The following is a 26,345-nucleotide window of genomic DNA, read 5'->3' as shown; positions in this document are numbered from 1 at the left end:
CATACAGAGACGCAATTGCCTGAATCAGATTCGTATTCACTCCATACTTGGACAACACCTTCCATAGCTTTTTCCTGTCGACTCGGTCGTATGCTTTTTGTAAATCTACAAAGGCACAGAAAAGTTTCTGGTTTTTTGCCAGAAACTTCTCAGTGAGCATACGCAATGAGAAGATCTGGTCCATGCACCCCCTTCCACTCATGAAAGCACCTTGCACATCCCATATTTTATCCTTTGTTTCCTTTCTTACTCTTTCAATCAAAATTCTACCATACAGCTTGCCAACTGAACTAAGCAGGCTAATAGCCCTATGATTCCCACATTCCATACGTGACCCTTTACCTTTGTATAATGGCATGATCACAGCCCTTCTCCAATCTAAAGGCGTGTAACCTTCCTTTAAACATTGGTTAAAAAGATTGCACAACCATGTGAGAATTACACGGCTACCTCCTTTAAAATATTCAGCAGCAATATTGTCAAACCCAACAGCCTTACCATTCTTCATACATTTAATCGAGCTTTCTATCTCATCCCTGCTAATTTCGGTAACATTCACTCCATCGTCATTCATATCTGATTCGCCACTGGAATCACTGTCATTCACTTCGCTTTCGAAGACTTCCTCGAAATAATTCATCCATCTCTCTTTTATTTTTTCCTCATTCGTCAACATTTTTCCATCTTTTGATTTTATCACTTTCATGCTTCCGTTTTCTGGGCCACTCCGGGACCTTTTGACTTCTTTCCAAAACAACTTAACGTTTTCTTGGAAATGGTTTGTCATTTTCATTCCTTCTTCCTCTTCCAGGCGTTTCTTTCGTTCTTTCACTCCAACTCTTACTTTTTTCTTACATTCCTTATATACTTCTTTCGCTCGATACTTCTCTTCGCTGGAAGCACTGCCAGCCGCAATCAGACACAACCATGCTTTCTTCTTTTCTGAGACCAGTGCTTTAATCTCATCATCCCACCATGCATCACCTTTCTTCCTACCTTGCGTACTTATTCCACAAACCTCCCTAGCAGATTCACAAAGACACACTTTTATGTGGTTCCATGTTTCGTCTATGCTTAGACCATCCATTTCCTTCGCATTCAATCTTATCTCTGCACAATTCACATACTTACTTCTCACATTATCGTTTTGCAGTTTTTCTATTTTGACTCTTGTCGGAGCTGGTACCGTTTTCACTTTAGAGCGCCAACCGCGAAAGAGGTTTACTCTCGACACTACAAGAAAGTGGTCAGTTTCGACCTCAGCCCCTCTGAAAACTCTTGTGTCCTCGGTAACAGCTCTCAACCTAGAGTCAATTACTACAAAATCAATAATTGACCTCTCATTTCCTCTTTCCCACGTATATTGGTGGATACCTTTATGATCGAAGAAAGTATTCGACACAAACAGGTTCCACTCTAAACATACTTCAAGCATTCTGTTCCCGTTGTCATTCGTTCTTTTATCCCCAAACATACCTAAGACCGAATCAAATCCGTCACGTCTAATTCCCACCCACCCATTCAAATCGCCTGCCATTATAATCCTTTCGTTCATATTTTTTAGTCTCATTACAACATTCACACCAGTCCAAAAATCATCTTTCACTTCATCGCTTTCAGAATTAACAGGGGCGTAGCAAATAACAAGAAACACCCTTGTCAAACCGATTTTAAATCTGATCCACATTATTCTCGGACTTACACATTCATACTGCAACATACATTCAATCATTCTGGGAGACAGTAGCGCTGCAACACCTTGACAAGCCCTCTCCGTATCTGGTCTCCCAGACCAAATGACGAGCCTATCATTATGCTGCATTGTACCGCTACCTTTTTTCATACTCTCTGTTATACAAAGTACGTCCAAACATTTGCTCACCATAGTATCACACAGTTCGTTCATCTTTCTTTCCATTCCTCCTCTAATGTTCCATGTACCAATTCGACATTGATCACGTTCCGTCCTCCTCTTTGCGCCACCGAAGGGTTGGCGATGTGATGGATAGCGAACCTCATCGACATCTTTGTCGGCCATTCCCTTCCAAGTACTACTTAAACATCTTAATTATACAACTTATCATATCGTTACACACATAAAACAAATAATACATATTTATACGCTTAATATAACATTTAACTTAACAAATAAACTACCACTAAAAATAGTTATTTTATCACTATATAATTGTTTTAAAACACTCCATGTAGACAGCAAACCAAAGAGCGCGGGTTCATTCCGATTTCATCCTTCATTTCCGATGTCATTATTCCACGCGCGGAAGGGCACGAGCGGTGGGGAGCGGAGGTTGCGGCAGGTTATTTGATTGAATCGATATTCATAGACAAATTTTCTAAACTTGTTTTAATTATCGTAATTAAATATTTTAAAAAAAATATCTTAATGAAATACCAGCTAGGTGGAAGTGCATTACTTGGTGACTACCTTCCGATCAAACATTCTGCTCAGACAGACATTGTCACAGTGGATGATTCACAGATTCACCTTTTTAATTTTAAATTAATCCTACATAGGAGGCCCCACAGAAAATTATTTCCCTCAGGGCCTATGTCATCTTTTGGATTGCTGTGTGGAGAGTGACCTAGTGAAGGGTGACGAAAAAAGATTGAAATTTTAAATTACGTGTAAAATAAATGCCGGAAAGTCCAATTATGTCCTGTGCGTGCGAACCGTACCTAAATTTCTCTAATAAACAATAAACAGTAAGTATGGTACTGTGTATTATCTGCATGTACAAAATATAAATAAATAAGAATAATAACATATGCACATTCTAGGATCACATATGTACATATAGCTTTACATTAGTGATCGACGAACCAGTGGATGCAATCTGTTATACATAAGTTGATAATAGTTAGACTAGTCAGTAATAACATAGATCATTGTAGAAATGTTTTATATATTTGTACAGCGCCCTTGAGGTGATTTTGCACAGAAATGGCGCTATAAAAATCATCAAAATATTATTAAAGTGGTCTAACAATGAAGAGAAATTGATCTGAAAAATTAAAGTTTTTCTAGCTCTCGACTAGCAATCTGGAGGATGCGATTCCCAATCCCGACGTGTTTCTAGCTCTCGACTAGCAATCCGGAAGATGTGATTCCCAATCCCGACCTTTTTAAGAAAATTTTATTTTATTTAACAATTTTTTACTTAAAAATAATTTTAATATAATTAGCGGCATGTTTCAGAGTTAAAGATACTCCCAGTATCGCCATGGTTTAAGAAAACCATTCAGAATTGAAACGTTTTTCAAATGGCTTTAGCCATGTTTGGTGACCAGATCTGAATAGCCAGGTACTTCCCCACTTCTCTCTTCCCTATCTCCTTACCTTCCTCACTAACTTCAACCTCACAACATACCCCGATTGGAGATGCCATAGTCTCACTGGCTTCAAACGGTTGAAAGCAGTTAGGACTACTGTGCATTATGTACATAAAAATAACAAAGCTATGACAATATTATATACCAACTTTTTTATTAGTAAAAAAAAACATCGTTTATCTTATAGTAAGTTCAAATAGGCGTAAATGAGATTAACAACTCGATTACTCTAAAAGCGATGTTAAGATCATAGATGAATTATTACAGGAAGATACGTTATTGAGACAAGGCGCGCGGTGTCACTGAACTGAGTCCAGTGGACATACTTCATTCATACATACGTATTCTTTGAATAGCTACCTTTTTAATAAGGGCTGCTACATTATTTGTTAGATTAGCACGAATCTAACGTGTCTTCTTGTAGTGTCATTAGTTTAGATCCCTCTTGCCCTAGTGTCCTCATAATAGCATGCTATGTAAATGTAAAATTTATTTTCCGTAAATAAATATGCCATGCATTACCGGAGCACGTACCCGTGCCTCTGACACTGAGTTTAATCTCCATATTCTAAGCGATAACAATATGCACGCATGTTATAACAATAACAAAATTATTTTGCAAGTATTCTGAAAGGTCGGAGAGATTCGTCACGGTTCAATTTCGCAGTGAGAAAGGGGGTTCGTGTTGAAAGCAAATTCTTTTGTTTGGGTCAAATTATTGCAGACTATTATCCGCTGCCTCGGCACGCACGCGCTTTAGGCACATTGTCGCCGTTTTTCCCATGGGTAAATAATACCCGATTCTTTCGGTTGAACGAGCAACTTTCTGATCAGCAGCGTTCAGTTTTACACAAAACCCAATTAATACACACCAAAAGCGTCTGGCTGTTCCATTGATCTGCAATGGTAATTGTCTCGTTACTATATTTTTAAAACAGTGAGAAAATTTAAATTCAATGGAATCGAGAAATATGCAATACATTATAAACATGTACACACGTAGGTAGGTGCATTGACCATTAATATTGTTATTTGTTGTGTGAAACATCTTTTGGCGCTTGGCGTGGCAAGACGGAACGACAATCTTGTACGGAACGACGCTTTATTAGGCCAGTCTCGTGATTCGTCGGCTCTTTCCGCCCGGCCGCCAAAACCCTGTGCGTAATAATATTTGATCCATTCTAAGCGATGATGAATTTTTAATTTGTAAGTAATATATTTATTTGTGTATATTTTAATAACAATAAAAATTGTTTTATTATCAAAAATATTAAAAAAAGACTTGTTCACTTAAGGCGATGCACTACATCGTGTAATATTTTAAATTGAGCCGCTATCAATAACAACCCTTACGTAGATGGCGATAAGGTTTAAATTCCCGATTAACACCATCCGCCTGTTTTGATTTATGCAAGAAAAAAACATGGCCAAAAAGTCACTTTTATTTTATTTTGTGGAAGTTCAGGCATAAATATTTAATTTTTTTTCGATCATTTTATAAATAACTTAATTTGCCACATTATACAATAAAATCATAACCGAAAATGGGTTCGTAAGATGGAGATTTTGAACTTTAAAGCAGTTTTCATAGGCCTTTACATTATTTTTTTCTAGGCTTATAAAAAGACATCAAAAAAATACTCGATTATTTCAAAGGCCAAGATGTATTCTACTCGCAGTATTTAATTAAAGCATCTGAAAAATTTCTAGGCGACCAAATTTTCAAACCAAAAACACATGATTTTGCATTACTACGTATGGCATCGCCATAAATTTTCACTTCCTTCAGTAAAAATTAATTTCGATGTTGCATATTTGCCAGGCGTCCCGCATTGATTATTTGTTTTTTTTTTTAATTTGATTTATTATACGACAATTATTATTACATCCATTTACAGTACAACTTTTTTATTTTTCACATATTCAACATTTGCGTATTTATTTTTTAAATATTTTTAGTCTGACCGAGACTGACGCCTCTACAAATTGAACTATATCCACCTGATTAAATCCCGTTATTTACTTTCATTTTTGAATTATTAGCATTATCTTAAATTTTTTCCCATATTATAAATATTGTATGGCTGCCATCTTTATGGTGTGATTGCAAAGTTCTACCCGATTTTTTTACAACTTAGATGGTGTCTAATATAAACGGGATAAATAAACCATCCAATTTTATTGCCAATAAATTGAATATTCATTCTAGACTCATAGAAAAGTCTAAAAGTATCCCATGCAAATAAAATTATTGTTAGTAATTCAATAATTGATACGAGATTGATAAAAATAACGGAATGTAATAATATAGTAATAGATCAAATGGTAGTGACGTCAGTCCCGAAGATCTGGGTTGGGTTCCAATTGCGACCGTTAGATGCGTTTTTTTTCTGTCATTTTTTAAATATTTTTATTTTTATACATTGACTCCAAAAAATAATTTCCCATATTAAAATAATTAGTCGTAGAAATTCTCTATAGAAAAACCTCAACCGTGTACAAATGTTGGGCGTGTATTTGTCGTTTTTTCCGACTATTTACCAATACCGAAGGGATCAATTAAACCTGTTCTTATGAGCATTTTCCATTGAAATACCGGTAGAATAAGGACACCTCTCCCAACTGACGCTTGTGTTAACAACTAAGATTCGAACCCAGGATTTCTTGTCTGGGACAGCGTCTTAACCACTTGACCATTGTGACCTAGTTATTAAACGTCATTTGTAGATCTCATATTTAAAATTTAGAATTAACAATATTCTCTTGCAAATAATTTTTCCAATATTTTTGTCAGCTACCTTTTTAAATGCTCACAAATTTCTAATGAATTGTTTTATAACCTCGTTTAGTGTCTCGGATAAACATATTCGAATTTTGGTTATAAAATTTCGAATTTCAATTAGTTTTATTTTTTTATTAAATACTAGCTGTAGTTAGTACCGGAATTTCTGGGGGTTATCCTCAGGAGATAGACATATATCTTCACAGACTTTTCTGTAGGCCTTTTTAAGATATATAATTCCGTAGTACATTTTTTGATGTATCTTATGAGGTTTAGTCAGCGTTAGCAATGTCTTGACTATAAAACATCGACTTTTCTCTACTTTCTATAAATATAATATGCATGTGTTATATATGTAAACCTTCCGGAAGAAATTCTCTAAATGACAGTGAAAACCCTATCAAAATCCGTTGCGTAGTTTAGAAGAACTAAGCGCACAAACAGACAGACGGGGATAGCGACATTAGTTTACACTATTTAGAGATTAGAAATAACCTTCAACTAAAATACCCAAAACGATGTTGGTGGAGGAATAAAAATAATCCTGTTAAAAAAGTGATAGCGTGCCAAATTCCTGATAAAATATTAGTCATTCAGAATATATCGAAACACTTGTTCACGCACGTGATTTTTTAATAAATATCGTGACGCAACGCGACAATATCAGTATTTGTATGAACACATGTTCCGCCTTCCTCATAAAACATTGGCTTTTAACTGACTTTGTTAGGAACTTTGTCAATCCATTCGTTATAGACCTGCAGTCCTTTTTTAACAGAAAAACGAATAATTTAATCAGATTTTTATAAAATACTAATTAAAATTTTAAATCATTAAGTTTTCTCCGTGTGTTATTAAATTTTACCTGAGTCTGGAAGTATCCGGATACGCGCAGATCCTCAGCGTCTTTGAGTTGGATCCGACGGCGTACAAGCGCCCCGAGGGATGGAAGTCCGCACAGCGTATGGCCTGCGCGTCCTCGAGCGTCGTGACGGCCACAAAGCGTGGTCGAGCCTCTCCCACCGGGTCCGGCTGCCGAAGCGCGCTGCCCGTGACAGGCTGCAAAAAACAAAAACAACCAAATATTTCGTTAACATGTTCTTCTCCATATTATACTAAATTTAATTAAAAACATTCGTACAGTGAGGATTCTAGTTCACTGTTGTTTCAATTTGGATTACAATGGAAACTGTCTAACTTCAACTTTTAAGGCGCCGGCAAACGCGAGACAAAACACTAAAATATCACGTATGCATGGGTAGTAATTACTTAGAGGAAATATGGCCGTATGTGTAAAATTTGGATTCGGAACAGTCTCCGAAGACTCCGAAGATATAACCGTTCAGCAGCGGAGAAAGTTCCGGTTGCCGGCAGTCGCAACTAAAAAGTCTCTCATGTAAGTCTTTATAAAAGCAATACATTATAAACTTGTGATGTTGCTCATAGAATTTACCTTCGAAGCGCTGAAAAAACTACATATTTGTGTTATTTAAAAAATAATACACCTGTAAGTTTTTTTTTTCATAGCATTAGTACCTAAGTATTACCATGTTGATTACATGGCTGCATGTCGTGTGGAAACATTCGTGTTGTTATGCGGGTTCAAAACAAATGATTCAAGACAATGTCTACGTATTAAATAGATTGTCGACTTTTCTACTGTAATAGTTATTGAATTGTGATTTTTTAATGGTTTGATTTTGACATGTGACTGGAGAATCACAATAATAATTGATATTACTAAGAAATAATAGTGACAAGACTGACAAGTAGATACATTGTTTGGAAATTATAATGGCCTGTGAATTAAAACGAGGAATCAACTACCTACCAACAGATGAGTAGACGTACTACTGATAGGTTTGTAACCTCCCTTAAGGCATAAATTGGGCGTGGCACGTACGTATTATATGTTGGACTGACACACTACGCTATAATCTTCCTCAAGAGAGAGGGTCACATCAATTGGGTAACTGCCGCGGAATATCATTTCTTTGTATGGGATCTGTCACATTGACAGATGACAGCCGCGTCATTACAGCGCTCCGTAAATTGTTCTGACCCTACTATTCGTAGGTAGGAGAGGGGGTCGCATAATTTTCAAATATAGCCTGGCTAGCAGATCACAGCGCATATCGTCGCCACTTATAGCACATCGTCTTTTTAGGTGTGAAAGTTCTGTATGGGATTGTATGGCGAGCAATATGGAGTTCTATAAAACGCTTTGAACTTATGGCCGTAATATTTATTCTTATAAACGACGCATGTACTAGAGAAAGGGGTTGCGGTGGAGGACTATAGACGACCACTGATAGCTTTTAACCTATCTCCATTTCTCTCGAATAAGGTAAGGCTCTCGGATAACAAACAGGTGGTCGCGGGTTTAAATCCCAGGACGCACAATTTTTTTTTTTCATTTTGTGTTATTTCACAAATTACTAATTAAAAATATAATATATGGCACGATCAAGAGTGGAAGATACTCTCAATACCGTCCTGGTGTAAGAACACCATTCAGAATAGAAACATTGCTTGAAATGGCTTTGGCCGTGTTTGGTAGCATAGCCAGATACTTCCCCATCTCTTTCCCATGGCGCTACCTTAAGCCTCACGACGTACCCCAATTGGGGATGCCATGGTCTCACTGGCTTCAGACGGTTGGGGGCAGATGGGACTGTTGTGCATTCGCATTATAGAGATTACAATGGAGCATTGAGATGATGATAGCTCAGTTTTAACCCACGAGACATATTACAGAAATCTCTCAGTGGCAGAACCATAATAAATACGCCCACTTACTGAAGTCACGTCTTAACTTGCATACGCTCAATCAAAGTTCCCCATCGAGCTCACTCAGTCGGGACATATTCCAGATAAGAGTGAGCCCGGTTCAAGTACCGGACGTAACTTAAGAAACGACGCATCTAACTGAAAGTCAAGTTAAAACGGAGCTCTCCGTGGCTTGACCGTAATATATGCGCGTAAGTCACAACGTAACTTGCATACGATCAATCAAGGTTCGCCATCGAGTTTACTCAGTCGGGCCATTTTCCAGATAAGCGTGAGCCAGTTGCCGTTACGGTTACGATACACCGTAATGATTTACGTGATGGAACGGAGATATTCCGATTAATCACTACACTACACGCCTGAACAGTGCACGCGACGGCATTACCATTCTGCCAGACTTGTTGAAATCATCAAACTATTACTATCATTTCGACGTAGCGCCACGCACCAAGAAATAAAAAAGTACTTAGATCAGCGGTCGGCGACCTTTGGTTAATTTTTATCAATCCCAAAGGAATTAACACAATCATTTCGAATTTCGAAAGAGAATTTTTCGATTAGGAAGGTACACGGAGAAAAATTATAATTGCTAGTTAATAAGTAATGTCTTCAAATGATTGGTAATTCCGAATAAAAACGGGATTGAACCCCTACGAATGAATTCACAGGTTTCCCTATAAACTTTTAGCAAATTACTAATACATTTTTTATTTATTTTATTTATTTATTTAACGCCCATAGGGCTTTTATATGGTTGGTAGTATAATTTTAATTTGACAGATACTTTGACACATAATAAATAAGAATAAAATTACATTTGATAAAAGCTATGTAACAAGTCATACAAACACAAGAAACAAAAACAGAAAATTACAGCTATTTGTAGGTTTACATGATGTGTTTAGGAGTATTGTTGAAATAAATGTTTTAAATGATCCACAAAACTTGCCAAGTTGGTATTGAATATGTCAACATCACCCAAGTAATGATTTCCCATGGTGTGAAGTCGTTGTATCGGAGAGTGGGCAATGTAGTTACGCTTATGTGTGCTGCTGTAGAATATTGTATTTTGTCGTGTTGTTACTGTGGGTGTATGTATGTTTATAAGTTGCAGGAATTCACAACAGTCGAATTTAGAGTTAAGTATTTTGAATAAGAACGTTAAATCGTTATTATATTATCATGATGTCGGAAGAGCTGTTCATAAAAATCACAATATATTTGCTTTACAACGAAAATTCTTTGTATCATCAAAATATATTATCATGGCAAATCGATAAAACATCATAAGGCCTGTTAATTTATCGTGAGGGTAATAATCGATATCTCTCCGTGTATTAATTAACATTAATAAACCATATATCAAATATAGCTTATATTAAATAAAATTTATCGTGGGGGTAATAATCGATATCTCTCCGTGTATTAATTAACATTAATAAACCATACATCAAATATAGCTAATATTAAATAAAATTTATCGTGAGGGTAATAATCGATATCTCTCCGTGTATTAATTAACATATATAGCTTATATTAAATAAAAAACATTTTTACTGTACCTGTATCTGTACAGAAAACTGGAGAGTAAACATAACATAGAGCATCTGAGCATTTCGATTATTTTAAAAGTTTTTTCAATTTTTTTCGCAAATAAAAAGGTTAAAAAAAGCTTTTTAAGCCAGGTCAATTTAAAAAGACATGAAACAGCTGATATTAACCCCTAGCGACCAATTTATTTCGAATTTGACCTTAAAATCTATATTTACTCGAAAACAAAATCGACTTCAAAATGTGATGTAAATTCACCAATTTTCCGCTTTACTACGAGCTTCCGGACACCATGAATGTGAATGTAGGTACCCACTGATTTTATAATGTTTACATTATTGTTAATTATATTATATAAGTAACAAACATTTAAATGTTGAAAGTTAATTTGTAAAAGGTTTCATCAAAGGCAATGTATTTCATATTTGAAGGCGTTTTGTGTTTTCCGAATATCGTTCATAAGATTATGGTGCTGTTATACATATACACACGCAGAAAACTTACAGATATAAAATATTGGTAATTTATTAGAAACTTTACAAATTAATCGTAATCCGATTAAAAACAGGCTATTAAACAGATGAATGATACATTTCCTAATAAACTTTCAGGAATGTTTTATAGCGATGTCGGAACACGTGTTCATAAAAATCTTCCACTCTGGAACTATCGTTTTTTTTTATAAACTTGCGAACGCCGGGATTGGAAGCCGTAACCTTTAGGTTGCTTTACCCGTCAACCACGGAAGCCGCTAGGTTTCGTAGTGTTATTTATTTCGTAAGTAAGTTTGTCATCAAACATTATAATCAAATGGAAACGCCCAAATACAGGAAAGTTGAAAATTTCTAGTCATAAAATACCAACGAAAATAAGCATCACGAGAAAAAGCTATCCAATCTTCTACAGTCCTAAAAAAACGCCATTTGCCTAAAGTGCAAGGCTAATTGACAAGGTCATTAAGATTAAATTATTCATATCATAACGTCATCGAAACAAATCCTGAACGATCAAATATTAAAAAAAAACACAGAAGTAGGTAGGTACTTTCACAAAATGTACATATTGTCCCATTATTATGGGTCTCCCTAATAATTTTGTAATATTGTAGCCAACTTCACTCTTTACAGGTCCAAAATAAAGACATCAAAAATGGAATAAAAAATGAACTCTAAAGTTTTTCAAGTACAAGCGATTCTGTTAAAAATTTGTATGCACTTTCTCATGATATAAAGGTTTAAATCGCATATCAAAAAATTCCAGTTGGGGCGAAATTCCAATGCCAGCAGCGCATGAACGGTTTGTCGGCGGGAAAAAATTATTGTCACTGGTGCACGAACGGTTTTCCAGAGGTTAACATAAGTTTACCAGTATTTAAGAGATAACAAAATGACTTTTTTTATTTTTTATTTTTTATATAGCATACTATTATTATTATTTAGGAGTAACCCATAGGAGCGATTGCATGTTTTTTTTTTAATATATTCTACTTAAGTTCACTTGTAAATTATGTATTGTGAACCCATATTCCTATATTTATGTCGTCAGAAATATAAAAATTGATTTCTAATGAAACATTTAAACCTCTTGTTATTTCTGTATCACACAGTAAATCACGTAAAACATAAAATAATGTAAAATCCCACCAGGGCGTTTATAATTGATAAATAAGGTAAAATAGCTCTTAAGGTGTAGAAAAGGCAATACCATATAGTGTTTGATGTAAGTCCTTGAAGTCCTTCATTGCTTTCAATGGAAGTACCTAATGTATAATATCTCCCTTTTGAATAGTCGTGGGCGAAGCCGGTTAGAAAAGCCAATCTTCCATAACCAAAAAACCGGTTCCCAAACGTCCCAAAGGGCACGCCCGTCGCATTTAATAACGCGCCATCAATCGGAAAGTGCCCCCGATTCGATAGGTGAGCAAAGAAAGTGAATATAAGGTTCTGCGTGTTGGTTGGCGGAGCAGATAACCACCCGATAAAATAATCACACCTGACACTGTACACCGCACACCGCGCGCATCATGACCGCTGAACAGCGTCGCCGTTGCCGAGCGTGACCGCTGAAAACTATTGTAATGAGCGTGACTAGAGACACATTGGAGCAAAATGGTATTCTGCGAATGTTGCAAAGAGGACAGAGACGAATGACTAGAGACCGCAGCCAGTGGATAACATTATTTGTGGATGATAAGCCAAATCCATTAAGAGATGTGAAGCGACGTTATGATGACGAAGATCAATAATTGCAAACTGAAGGATACCGTTGATGCTCCCAATGTAACCTGTCATTCAAAGTGCCAAGCGTACGTCAGTCGCTTGCGGTAATATGTAGATGAATACATAAAGATCTGTAGTGCCACGTGATTTATTATTTCCGTGCAACGTCGTCGGTTGACCGACGCACGGTACGCGTGGCACTATTTCCAGCCTTACAGAGTGGTTAAAACGGAGCTATCCATGGAAAGACCATAACTACATATTTGTAAAGCATACAACTCAAATTTCAATGTCTTGATAGGTATCTAAACTTGTTGAATAAATAAAAGTATTAATAATCTTTCAAAGAAAAAAGTATTACAGACGAGAGACGAATTGTTTTAGCTATTCGATTATTAGAATCCTTCAGTATCCTTTCTAAGCCCCATGGATCCCTGAATGCAAATTCGGTATTAAAGACGCGGTCAATATTTGTAATATTTCATGTTTAAAATTAACTTTCCAGTAACTAGTTCCAGAGACTTCCTTCTCACGCGTCTTGTATGAAACCGAAAAATACAGAAGATACTAGAACATGAAGTAACCTACGAACTTTCTCAAGAACTACATAAACATGTATTCGAAAACGCGAAGAAATATACACAGCTATGTAGGTACAAACGTCACCCCTTTGAAAAATCACTAAGCTATTCCTAACATTTAAAAATAACTGCCATTACGCAATTGTGACAGCTCTAAGATAAGCTGAAAAGTGTTCCGCAGACAGTGAAAGTAAGGCATACCTACATATCTACTTGGAATATTCGTCGTTTGAACATACCAAGTACGTAAAAACTTTACCACGGTGAACATAAAACTCATTTTAGTCATAACTTAGAATCTTAGAAGACAGCGTTATTTTATGAATTACACACAGCTGTCTCATTGCACGCTTAACGGCCTTATTAATAACATGTTATTGTACTCATATATTGCAGTAATGTGTGGGACTAGAAACTGAAACGAGATAATCTGCTTTAGGTACGGGAATTCGTTCAACCAGCAAAATGCATACACATAGAAGGTAAGATTTTCCACACGTTGGCAGATATAGTTTTTGGTTGCATTGAAATAAATTGCAATAAAAACGATATTACTTTTGATATTATTACCTATTAAAGCATTTCTTCTTGATATATCCAGAATATATATAGACAAATATCTTTCTTTCATCTATCATCGTCAAATAACGTCTATTTCGGTTGGGCGGGCGCGTTACATTGATTTTGTTTGATTTTTATACAAATCTACAGTTTGATTCCGAGGTTGATGAAATTTTGCACACTGGACCTTCGAAACAAGAGAAATGTCATTGTACCACCCTCATACCTTTTCCCCACTCTTTAAAGCATTATTTTGAAACTTTTTGATGAAATTTTGCGCACTTGACGTTCCAAATTAGAGGAAAATTACTGCTTTCTCCGAAACTCTTCAGCTCTTAATCAATAATCATCGTGTCAACCATTTTTTTAGTAAATGTATAGATTAGTGTTTTCGTATATAAACCTAAATACCTACTCATATGTGCATAGTGCATACAAACTTAGTGTTACAAGGGGGTAGGCAGTAGGATGTTTGAGACTTGATCAAATTTTTTAGCACAAGATTACATTGATTTTACAGATATTTATTAATGTTCTCCATACAACGGTTATGCACCAACATGTTACGGAGAAGATTACAAAGTTGAGGTAAATGTAAGTATAAAAGGTAATGGGGGCAGTTTTACTATTTGGTGACACGCGTCAAAAGATAGTTGCGTTACTGTCTAAGTGACGTTGAAAACGTCGATGGTCAATGCAGAATCTTTAAGCAAAAGATCTCCCACGAGTATACTTATTAGACACATATAATTGGAATTAACTTTCCAAACCAAACTAATTCCAAATGTTTATGTTAATTTTTATAGTAATGTTAAGCTATATTTTGTATAGTACCCTATCTGGCATTATAAAGGTTTGCTAAATACTAACATGCTTAACAATAAACATTTCATTTTTATTTTACTAAATTTCAACAAAGTTACTAAATATTGTTCCGTTACTGCTTTCATAGTCCCTTAAGAACCTATCTTGTACTCTTATTATTATTATAAATTATTTATTAAACAACTATTACTTGAATGTACAGCATCTCTCAATGATAACTTGTATTGTACCTGCTTATATTGTCCATACTCGACCTATTACATTATGTAATATAAACTCATTATTGTACTTCTGAGCAGCTTACCTTAAACATTGTATACATGTAAAAGCCTTCATGGAGTGAATACATAGATTTATTTCGAGTATATTTTGTGAATGTATAAAAATAAGCAGTATTTTCCAGAACGGGTTTAGCGTTCCACGACTCCATTAGGTAGAAAAAATGTTTACCAAAAAATTACCAAGCCCAGAGCATAATAATAATAATAATTGGATGACTTGTATATCGCCGTTTTTGTGCAAAATCACCTCAAGGGCGCTGTACAAATTTATAATACATTTCTACAGTGATCTATGTTATTACAAACTATTTATGGAGATAATATACAGTACAATACTTACCTGGTAGGTCACTTGAGATTAACACCTTATTAAAATTATATAATTGTTTATTAGCGAAATTTAGATAAAGGATTTAGGACATAATTAGAAAATTGGATATAACTGGACATTCTCTCAGGAATGGTATATTTAATTTAAGGGTATGACAGCTTAAAAAGGTAAGTTTTTAGTTTAGACCTGCATTCTGTTGGACTTGTTATGGATCTTAGTTCCGGAGGGAGTTTATTCCAAGCTTTCCCAGATACTCCGAAAGCGCGGCATACCCTTGTTTAGACAGCAAGCATATAAAATATGCAACTTTCAGAGAGTGCAGTGGAGACATACTACAGGTATTATTATCATAACCCAGAGTTAAACTTGTTTCGCAAAATAATATAGGTACAGCGTGTGCATTTTGAAATTTTATATACAACATTGCGGATGGTTATTTGAATCATGTAGGTATTAGACGCACTTAGTCATAAATTTGTATCATTTTTTGACAATATTTTTAGTGGTTATAAGTCAGTTATTAGTTATAAGTTAAATAATTAAAATTTCCCACGAAAACGGTGCTATATAAATAATCGTATCAGTATTATTATCATTGAAGAAGATAATGCTAATATATCTAAACGAAACATGAAACAGAACAATATACATAAATTAACAAGATAACCCAGGATCACTGCGTCCTAATCCTATATAACCTAATCTAGGTTACAAACCAATTTTACTAGAAACTTTGTGACCATTCAAAAAAGGTAGCTGCCAAAAGTATGGGAAAAATTAGTTGAAAGATCGACAAATATGATATTAAATAAATAGGTTAAAAGGACAAGTGGACGTCTAAAGTGGACGTCTAAAGGACAAGTGGACGTCTTAAGACGTCTGTTTTTTTTCTGTGTCTTATTCCGTTTCACGTTTTGTTTAGATTTATTAGTATTATCTTCTTCTTCAGTTATATAATGTCATGATATAAAACGTTGATGGATATTACCTTCAAAATGAGTAAAAGAAAAAGCTGTTCCTAAATATAACTGTCATTAATAAACAAAGTGCTTACATTCACTGTAAGGTATCCCTGTCTTCTAGTCTTCCAAGTTCCAAGTAAATGCGGCAATGTGGATTGCCAACTCTTTCCTCCGCACTTTTTATGTACAATGCCAACGGTTTTCTAACCGGGTTTTAATACCTGTTACGAGATATGTTTTTAATAATGCCACTTCTGCAGCTTTCAGTAATTCAATATAGTTTACGGCGTTTGTGTTAAAGTTGTAGAAAACTTTATATTATATGTACGACAAAACGTCGATTATCAGAGGCTGCGGTAAGGAGATATTACTAATATATTCCATAACTAAAAACGAGATTGCAAGCCTTAACGAATCGACCGGTCGGTGGCCGAGTTGACATCGGGAATCGTTTATCGGGAATCGGTCTGAAATCCCGTTTTTAACCCGAGTACCAATAATTTTAAGAGAGTTGTAAAATTAGCAAAACTCATTTTTCTTCGTGTGGACCGGTATTTCAATTGTTTTTTTAGCTCGGTTTGATAGATATTTACACGAAGAAAACTTACGGACATAAAATATTGCTAATTCATTAAGAATCTCTTCAAATTATTCGTAAAATAGTCAAAAACGGGATTGTAGGCCTTTAAAGAATGAATTGACAGGTTTTCTAATAAACTTTCAGTAAAACACGAATGTTTCGTCGCGACGTCGAAATACGCGTTCATAGAAATTCTAATATTATCGCATTTCGTCATTGTAGATTATCAGGACAAACGCAGATGCATGAACACGAGTTATGACATATTAGTAATATACTAAAAGTTATAAGGGAACGGAAACCAATCTCATTCTTAACAGGATTTTAATAAATCAGCAAAACTCATTTTTATCTGAGTAGGTAGGTATGTTCGTCAAGTTACTATCTGGTAGTAATCCTGTACCAGATAGGAACTTGAAGAACATAAACATCTCTCAAGTCGACCAAATAAACTAAAATACCGGCCCTCAATTATCCAAGAATTCACAGTAGGTATATGAAGTGCAAACCTTTTTTTCGTTACAACGAAACATTGTTTATGTTTTTAAATAGATGTCGATTATATCAAATTTTTAATGTTAATTTAAAAAATCGTAATTTCGGTTGTGTATCTGTGTCTGTGTGTAACTTTGGTATAATGACCTCTAAATCTTGGATTAGCTTTGATTTTTAACATTGAACCTAGGGTTGCCATCCGTCCGGGTTTCCCCGGATTTGTCCTAGTTTAGAAGGCGTCCGGGGAGCGTCCGGGCGGGGTTTCATTTGTAGTCCGGGTTTAAAAATTTAAAGTCTTGGGCCGGCCAGCATGACCTCTTGACTAAATGTATTGCTTTTGCTGGAGATAATTGCAATACAAACTTCGGTGGAATAGAACGAAATGGAACCAACAATGTTTTCCACAAGCTGAAAGAAAATCTAAACCCAAACATGGTTGGTGTGGGATGCTCTGTCCATGTCATTAACAACGCAGTGCACCACGGATGTGATTTTATGCCAGTAGACGTGGAATCCATCATCTTGAACATTTATATTTTTTTTGCCACTTATACAGTACGAACCGAAGCTCTTAAAGAATTCTGTGAAACAGCTGAGGTCGAATATAAACAGCTTCTGTATCATTCCAAGACGCGTTGGCTAAGCCTGTTTCCAGCTGTCGAGCGACTCCTGAAGCTTTACCGTCCATTAAAAGATTATTTTGAAAGCATAGAAAGGCCACCTGTTTTAATTAAATGGTTTTTTGAAAATCCTCTCTCGGAGGCATACTAATTTCTCATACACTCAATTATGCACACCGTTCACTCAAAAATACAGAAATTAGAGAAAAGTGATAATTCAGTCCTTGAAACCAGAAGCATACTTGTATTCATAACAAAAAGCTTAGATGACCGAATTAAGGAAAGTTTCGTGCCGTTGAATGTTCAGAGTATTATAAATAAAGATGAAAACACGAAACAAGGGTTTATAAAATGCTCGTATGACTTCTACTAAGAAATCAATGGACAAAATGAAGAAATATACTAAACGTCGAAACACTCTCGTTAGTAATTAAAATTAAATCCAATTTCCAAGAATACAGCAGCATTGATTTTTAAAAATTCCTTTTAAAAAGGGAAGATATTTTAAAAGCTATCGGAAAGAGTGATAAATACAAAAAAACTGAAAAGTAAAAAGGCAAGAGGCTGAGGAAAAATCTTAGCTAGATAATTAAATAATGTACTTACAAGTGCTATAATTTCTATTCATTTTTGTAGTTAAAGTTATGATTGTTTTTATTACGTAAAAGAAACGTAGAATTTTTATTTTTATTTTTTATTATTTCATAGATTTCTTAAAATTACAATTGTTATGTTTTTTTACAACCATACTAGGCTAATGCCCGTGTTAAGGTAATATGGCTGTTGATTAAAATTTAAGGTGATATAAATGAGAATAGTTTTGGATATTTTATGTTTAAAAAAATTAATAGTGTAACTTACATTCCAGTAAGTCTAAACTTTAAAAAGGGCCAGTTTTGTTGCTTAAGATTAAAGAAGATTGAATTTAGTTCATATTATGTTAAGAGGTATTTTGTTGTGTAAATGGCTGCTGATACAAATTTAAAGAAGATAATTATTATTCAGCTAAGAGAGTTACCTCAAAAATTGTAAGACTGAATACTAAAATGGTTTCAGTATTTTTAAGATTTTTGTTTAAAAATTTAATTGAATTTTGTTAAGTTTAATATTTTAATAAGGTTTAGTTTTTATAACATAGTATATTAATAATTTTTGTTTTATTTTAAGAATGAAAAAATTCTAACTGATTATGAAAACAATGTGTAACAAACTGTAATAAGATTCTGTTTTGTTAGGTACATTTAAAATGATGATAAAAGATGACAAAATTCAATTTTAAGGTCTGAAAATAAATAAAAAGGTGATTTATGACATTTTAAACTGTTTTTATTACACTGACTGTGTTTAAAAAAAGCCTGTTGACATGTCCGGGTTATGGGCTCTAAAATCCGGGGTTTTCACGCCTCTTGTCCTGGTTGCCAAATTTTAGAGATGGCAACCCTAATTAAACCTGACTGTGGGAACGATTTAGACAAGCGATAAAATAGTTACCAAAAGTATTTAAGTAATTAATAATTATTATTTCAAACTTGTGTTTCTTTTGTTATAAAATTTTGAGAGAAATCCCACAATCAAAATTTATTAACACTGTGTTCATTCTAAATTCAAATTTGTCTTCCAAATTGACAATGTTTGTTTTTAAAAGACAAAGACCCTGAAGCAAATATTTTTTTAAAATTAAAACTTTCAGCTTCACAAATCTCACAATTATAACATCCCGTGATTTTCCACGGATCTGGGCTACTAAAACATAGCAGTAGGTAAAAAAAACTATGTATAATTAAATTTCATAATGAATATTTTGGTTAGTTAAAAGTTAGGTAATGTTGTCAGAATGCTTATCAATGTGTAGGTACATAAGTTTTATTCTGTGCTAACATCGTTAAAAAAAACATGATTTGATTAACCGTGTTTCTAATTAAAACATAAAATGAAAGATCTAACACAGTCATCTAGTCGCGGAGTTGGTTGGCACTTGTGGCCTACAGAAGGTTCGGTTTTTTGGCAACTAGAGCGCATCCCGTAAGTGGGTGCGAATGATTCTTTTCAAATTAACATTTTGGCACTCGAATCATTCAGCGGAGATGTAGAAAATAAAAACAGTCAGTTTTCTATCACATTTAAATGCAACACGAATATTTCTCAAAAAAACACGTTAATTTTTCAAAATTTCAATGAATTACTAAACATATTAGTGGCAGAATGAGGGACAGCTGACTTTTTATCAACCTTCTAACTTAATTTTTTATTTAGTTATTGTTACGAGTGTTACGAGAGATGGGAAGGCTGACAGAGATATTGAAAGAAGGGTAAATGCAGGTAAATAAATATCCAAGGAAGCGAATTTGGCAGTCCACAATGTAGTGCTGGTACCTATCCTGATGTATGGAAGTGAGGCATGGAACTGGCAGAGAAAGGATGAAAGTAGATTGAATGCTGTAGCAACGAGATTCCTGAGGCGTGTGTATGGTAAAATCATGTATGATCGTGTGAGAATGTAAGCGTAGTGAATAATATTAAGAAAAGGACGCTTAGATGGTTTGGACATGTATCATGTATAAAACGTCCCTTTTTTATTGTTATGAATACTATGTCAGGTGCTTTAAATTGATGAAATTGTGATCCATCTGATGATTCCATTTCCAAAAATAAAAAAAATACTAATTTTATTATTCATTATCAGCAAATCTATTTATAAAGAAGAATATCTATGGCGGGCGATTTTTGTTAAAATCTACAATTTTATCACGAGGTTGATGAAATTTTTCAAAATTAAGGCTCAAAATAAGATGAAGGTTACTGTCCTATATCTGATTTCGAAAAACTTTGTGTAAGTCCGAGCAACACCGGGAACTTGAACTAGTTCTGTTTATGCAGGCAAACGTGTTCAATGTGTTCACTAAATGATGTTTATTTGAACCACGCCACATGAAACATGCAGCCATGTTTCCAACATTGCTACGGTTTATTTGATTTTAAAGCCAAAATGCAATTATTTTACTTTTACCCGTGCAAGTTTTCAGTAACTTCAACAAAAAGCTTTTGAATTGAAAAGTAAAAGGTGAAAAAGTACCCAAACTAAAGAATTAGTCGTGTTACGGCACAATCTAATCTGATTTCTCACAGAGTTATTCCAATCTCAAGCTGTCTGGCTGATTTGTGACATATCATTAGAGAAGATATTTATCTGCGAGAAAATCATTATTGCATAGAACAAAAAAACGCACGATTTTTTATTTTACACGAGAGGTACACGCGTATACTACACAGAACTGATTGATCGGTTGAAATGAGAAAAAACTGCTACCATCTGCATATTAAATGTACGCAAATGTGTGAAATACCAACACCAGAAATTCTCAGAGTTATGACTTATGAGACTAACTTATGAAAATATAAGTGACCTATTTTATGTGGGCGTAAGGGTTATATATTTGCACATGCATAGAACGTGCTTAGATTACGTGAGATGCAATATGAAAGTTTACCGTGAAAAATGTTCGGAGGGTTTCTAGAGTAATCTGACAATTTTGGCGAGACGCGGTGTGAAATTTCATACAGCATCGTATAGGCGATGAATAATTTAGTTGAACACAATAAAAATGATTGGGTTCTAACGGTGGTTAGAACCCTGACGAAATAAGGTTAAGTAGTGGTAAAATCATTGTTACATATTGATAGTTGAGTCACGTCTCGATTCCGGGACTTATAGAAAACTATATCAATAATATATATTTGATACGTACGGTACGACACATAACTATAAAAAAGGCAATAATCGAATGGAACCAGTCATGATTGATGAAGATTATCAATAACTAGCATACATAATGATTGGAATAAGATGATAGGTATCGGTTATCACTTATCCTGAGGCAGTTATCGCTTTCATTGTAGGTCAAGGATAATGGCCAAGAGCTGGCTGGGCAGCTTTACGGGTCGATGGATACCTGTTGCATGACTCGAGGCGAATATTCATTACACCTCGGAGCAAAATGACCTGAGGCACATTCTAAACATCTCGACGACGAAGGTGACTATTCAATACAATTCAAAAGAACGGACATGTTTAAAATCTACAAAATCGACTAATTTTTAAAGATTTCGCAAAGTTTTATCGATGCCGTAGTGACTTATGGGTTGCCGGTTCTCGGTTACAAAACGAAACAACAAAACAAAACTCTTCGCGCATAAAACACAGACCGGTGCCGTGTCGAATCATGCGACGGACGCTTCGCTATCAACTTGTTAAGAAGTTGTTTGAACTTTCGATTTCTGACGAAACGTGATGATAATTCTGCAGGTTTTTTTTTAAAGGTTACAAAAAATAACACGCAATACTAAATAGGTCACTAGATTGTGGACGCCTAGGAATGAAAAGTCATCAACTATTAGGACGGGTTGTTTCGGAGAATTTGAACCATTATTAAAATTTCAAAGTTAATTTTCAAGTCCTGTGAAAGATTTTTTCAAGTTCTGTTTTTATTTCAGTTCTGTCAAGCAACTAGCCTGATATAATGATATAATATCAAAACTTGAATAGTGGTTCGACCCACTCGTTGTTCGAATGACTTTTGATGTACCTTCGGCTAGACTCAAAAATAAGAACTTCGACCAATGTATGTACTTTCGACAGCGATTGCGAGCGGCCTGGATTGGAGAATCGATGCCCAGATGCCTATGTAATAATAATAATATATATTAGCAACACCACCAATCCGAAGTGAACCGGTAGCTTCAATTTACTTTAGCGTTACTTAATCAAATTGTGTTTTTTTTGCTCCTTCTTATCATTATAAATTATAACAAAGAACCGTAGTTCTAACACAGTGCTATATAACAACTGCCTTTGCGGTTTTTTAGAACCCCTGTGAATCTTTGAAAAACGCGTTGACTAATGAACGAATGTTGAGAATCTGTTATTAATCTTGGGATAGGAAATCAAGAGCTGAATTTTATCATTTTTACATTACACCAAAAATACCAACAATTGTATATTTCCTCTTTGTGTTGAAAAAATAACAGAATTATAAAAAACAAACACTATAATATTACATAATAATGTAAATAGAAGACAGAATACACATTAAACAAATTAAATTCTGAAGAGAAAAAACAACAAAAAAGTTATTCATGACTTGTTAAAAAAAGTTCAGTTTATAATTGATAATTTTAATTATTACATAGTCTTTTAAAGCAAGAATTTTCTTTGCAGTTTGTTTTGCACTGTTCCAATTTGAATGAGACAGAAGAGCGTATGGAGCGCGCAGATACATTAAATCTTATTTATCCACTCCGACCATTGAATATTATTGTTACTAACAGATTTACACGGGAATTATGCATATATGTGATGCTTTCCTACATTCAATATATAATAGCGAAATCGACCAACAGTTTCTTGAATTTTCTTTAGCTTTAACACCCTGAGGCCCCTAACACATTTGCTTCCAATTAACAGCAACTTGTAAAATGTCAACAAATTTTGAATGAACGTAAGTTTCATCAGACCTGGAAGCTTTGATCGAGCAGGTTCTCCGCGGACCTCCGGGCGGAGGGCGGCAGTGGCAGCGAGGGCCCCCGGCGTGCGGGTCCCTCGAACACCTCTGCGCCGCGCACGTCCTCCATGGAGCGCGACAGGGAGCGGGGGCGCGCGCATCCGCAGCGGCCCGACGGCCCCCGCGCTGGCCCCGCCAGGGCGCCCCTCCAAGGCGGTGAGAAGAAGTAATAATCGCGCCCCTTCAGCCCCGGGTACTCGGGGGAAGGTCGGTACAGCGGGGGCCACGGCCGGGGCTTGTGACGCATTAATAGATCGCCCATCATTCTTGTTTGGATTTAAGTTTTTCTTATATGTTACCAAGCTGCTAACATCTGCTGTAACGTATGTCTCTTCGGGCGTATTATTCTAATACCACCATTCCAAGGTAGTATTATATTGTCTCGTTAATATTGTATGCTTATTGCTTCGGTATAATTGAGATGTACCAATTTTTTTTCGTATAGTAAAATCCTATCGTTGGTACCCAACCTGCCGGCAGAACTCTATTGCACGGTTGTTTGATTAGCAGCTAACGTCAGATAGTCAGACAGTGCGTGATTAACATTTATTCCAATTATATTTCTCTCGAATCAAAATTCGTCCTTTGGATGCTGCCATTCAATATTGAAATTGTTTGGTATGATAAAATTTTATTATAATTATAATATTGCAATACTCCCAATTAGAAATAAATAGTAAAATTTTCTTTGGTACAAAAAGTCACAATTATTTTTATGTTTGTTTTTTAGCGTCGACAAACTTGTTTGTGTTATTCGTTTTATGAATTACGCTCACTTTTCACGTTAATAAATTCTCGTTAATTAAAATGAATTGGTAGTTTCGGATTAAGCACAACTATTTAAATAATTTAACGATGCGTCATACAAGTAAATAGGTGCGATATATTTTTGGCACAAAAAGAGGTTTAGAGTTATTTACAGTAATAATGAATTTTGAAACTTAACACAACATTTGCAACGGTGATTTACCCGGTGGGATAAATGGTATATTTACATATAATTCGCATAACACTTAAAACATATTACTTATTTTAATTTATGCATGTATACTACATCGCGAGTTTGAGATATTTTAATGATTGATGTTTGGCGGAAAACTAAGCGACACTTCTACACTCGATACAGTTTCCATCGATAATGAAGACAGAACGGAAGCATCTTCTGCAGTGGCGAGAGAAAGGACCGATCTCGCTGGAGAAATGCTATCTACTGCCGCTTCTAGGCTACCGCCCCACTTAGCGCGTACCTCTCGAGACCCGAGCAGTTGGACGGTAAAACTGGTCCACGGAATGGAAAAGCCCCATCGTTCAGTGCCGAGCTGGTCGCTTGCTGACTGACAGCGGAGGCAGTAACCAGGTAGTACCAACTGTTTAGGCTTTAGAGAGCGGCAGCTTCCACTTGGCTCTTTCACCGCTGATTCCCGTTGCACTGGCTGCAGCAGCGGCAGTTTCTCATTTTAATGACTTCACCAGATGGATCCGTTCCGGGGGATTCGCGCCTAGTGCCTTTACAACTTTTAAACATTAAACAATTTATAATAATAATTCTCGCCATTCTCAGTTGTAAATAAATATACAACGGAAAGAGTGACGGTAATCACTTTCCGATGTTTTCATCAGTGAAGCAAACAGACACGCATTTATATATAATTACTTTTCAACACAGAAATGCGTAGTGTGATTAATATAGCTGTTCTCGAGTCGAGGTCCAGTACTTCCTATCTGGCGATTTTCGTAGATAGTGATCTAACAGACAACTTAAGAGAAAACTCAGGTGGCGTGTTGTCCATACAAACGTATTCCTCTATTTCCTCTCCGGATTATGAAAAAAGCAAAACGTATACACAAATAGTATTTTCTTCTAATGTTAGTGGAAAACATTCTTTTTTTAATCGGTCCAGTTTTGAAGGAGAAGCAGTGGAACACAAAATTTCGATTTTGGCGATTTTATTTAGGTATAATCAGCCTGAGGTGCAGTTATCCCTTTCGTATTCGTATTTCAGTATTAGGGGGGGGAAACAGCGACAGTGACAACAGCAGTTTTGTAAAATACCTATCATTCTAATTTCTCAGCGACCGCGTTTCCTCTTAAGAAGCTAAAACTCCTTGACGAGATGTAAATTTCGGCGAAATGGAATTTTTATCGACGACCAAATAATCCAGAAAGTTAACATCTCTAGCTTTGTTCGTTTTTCGCCACGTCTTAATAGATAAACCCCTCTATCCAGTATAACATATATAGCAAGAAGATGTATAAAAATATAATAAATATATGTTTTCGGATCAAGTCATTCGAAGTTTCCATTAATCTCAAACAGACCACGTCGCCAGTGACTAGTTAATGCATAAACTAACACCGATGGACAGCGAAATCGGTTGTGCTAATACAAGAGGATTTCTCATTTTACTACAAAGAGAGTCAAGTATTTTTTTTCCTCGCTTAACCACTACCGGTCCCGGGAATAAGTCTTCACATTTCTCTCCGTCGAGAGCGTGAAAAGAAAAGTGGACCAATTAAAAGCGACGATTTAAGAGGAAATGCATCAGGATGTAAAAGTGAGAAGTCCGAAATGACCAACGGTTAATGTTAATTATTGTAATTAATTTGTAGAGTAGTTATGGAAGGCTTTTTTCGACCATCCGGTACACCGGTAAGCACGACCATGCGTGAAATATTTTGTATATAACCCTAATAAATAATCAAATAAAAATTATCTATTATTTGCACTCAAGTATTTTCAAGTAACCGAAAGATTATAATTTCTCAAAATAGTAAAGAGATTCACCTTTTTTTAGCAGGGTAATCGACAATATAGTATTCAGTTCATTATAAAATAATTAAGACAAACCTGCCATCA

General features: G+C 35.3%; 1 protein-coding gene across 1 annotated transcript in view; it reads right to left on the bottom strand.

Moving 5' to 3' along the window:
* Positions 1-26,345, bottom strand: part of LOC149412518 (WD repeat-containing protein 47) — a 238,379-nt gene that overhangs the window by 9,017 nt on the left and 203,017 nt on the right. Inside the window, exon 6 of the mRNA XM_089645835.1 lies at positions 6,999-7,192. Coding sequence (XP_089501961.1) covers positions 6,999-7,192 — 194 coding nt within the window. The remainder of the gene's footprint in view (positions 1-6,998; positions 7,193-26,345) is intronic.

This window comes from Hesperophylax consimilis, chromosome 23 (genome assembly GCF_061612785.1).
Source record: "Hesperophylax consimilis isolate HC1 chromosome 23, BYU_Hcon_1.0, whole genome shotgun sequence".
Taxonomy (NCBI): Eukaryota; Metazoa; Arthropoda; class Insecta; order Trichoptera; family Limnephilidae; genus Hesperophylax; species Hesperophylax consimilis.
The sequence above is the reverse complement of the archived record's forward strand: the minus strand, read 5'-3'. Positions and strand labels throughout refer to the sequence as shown.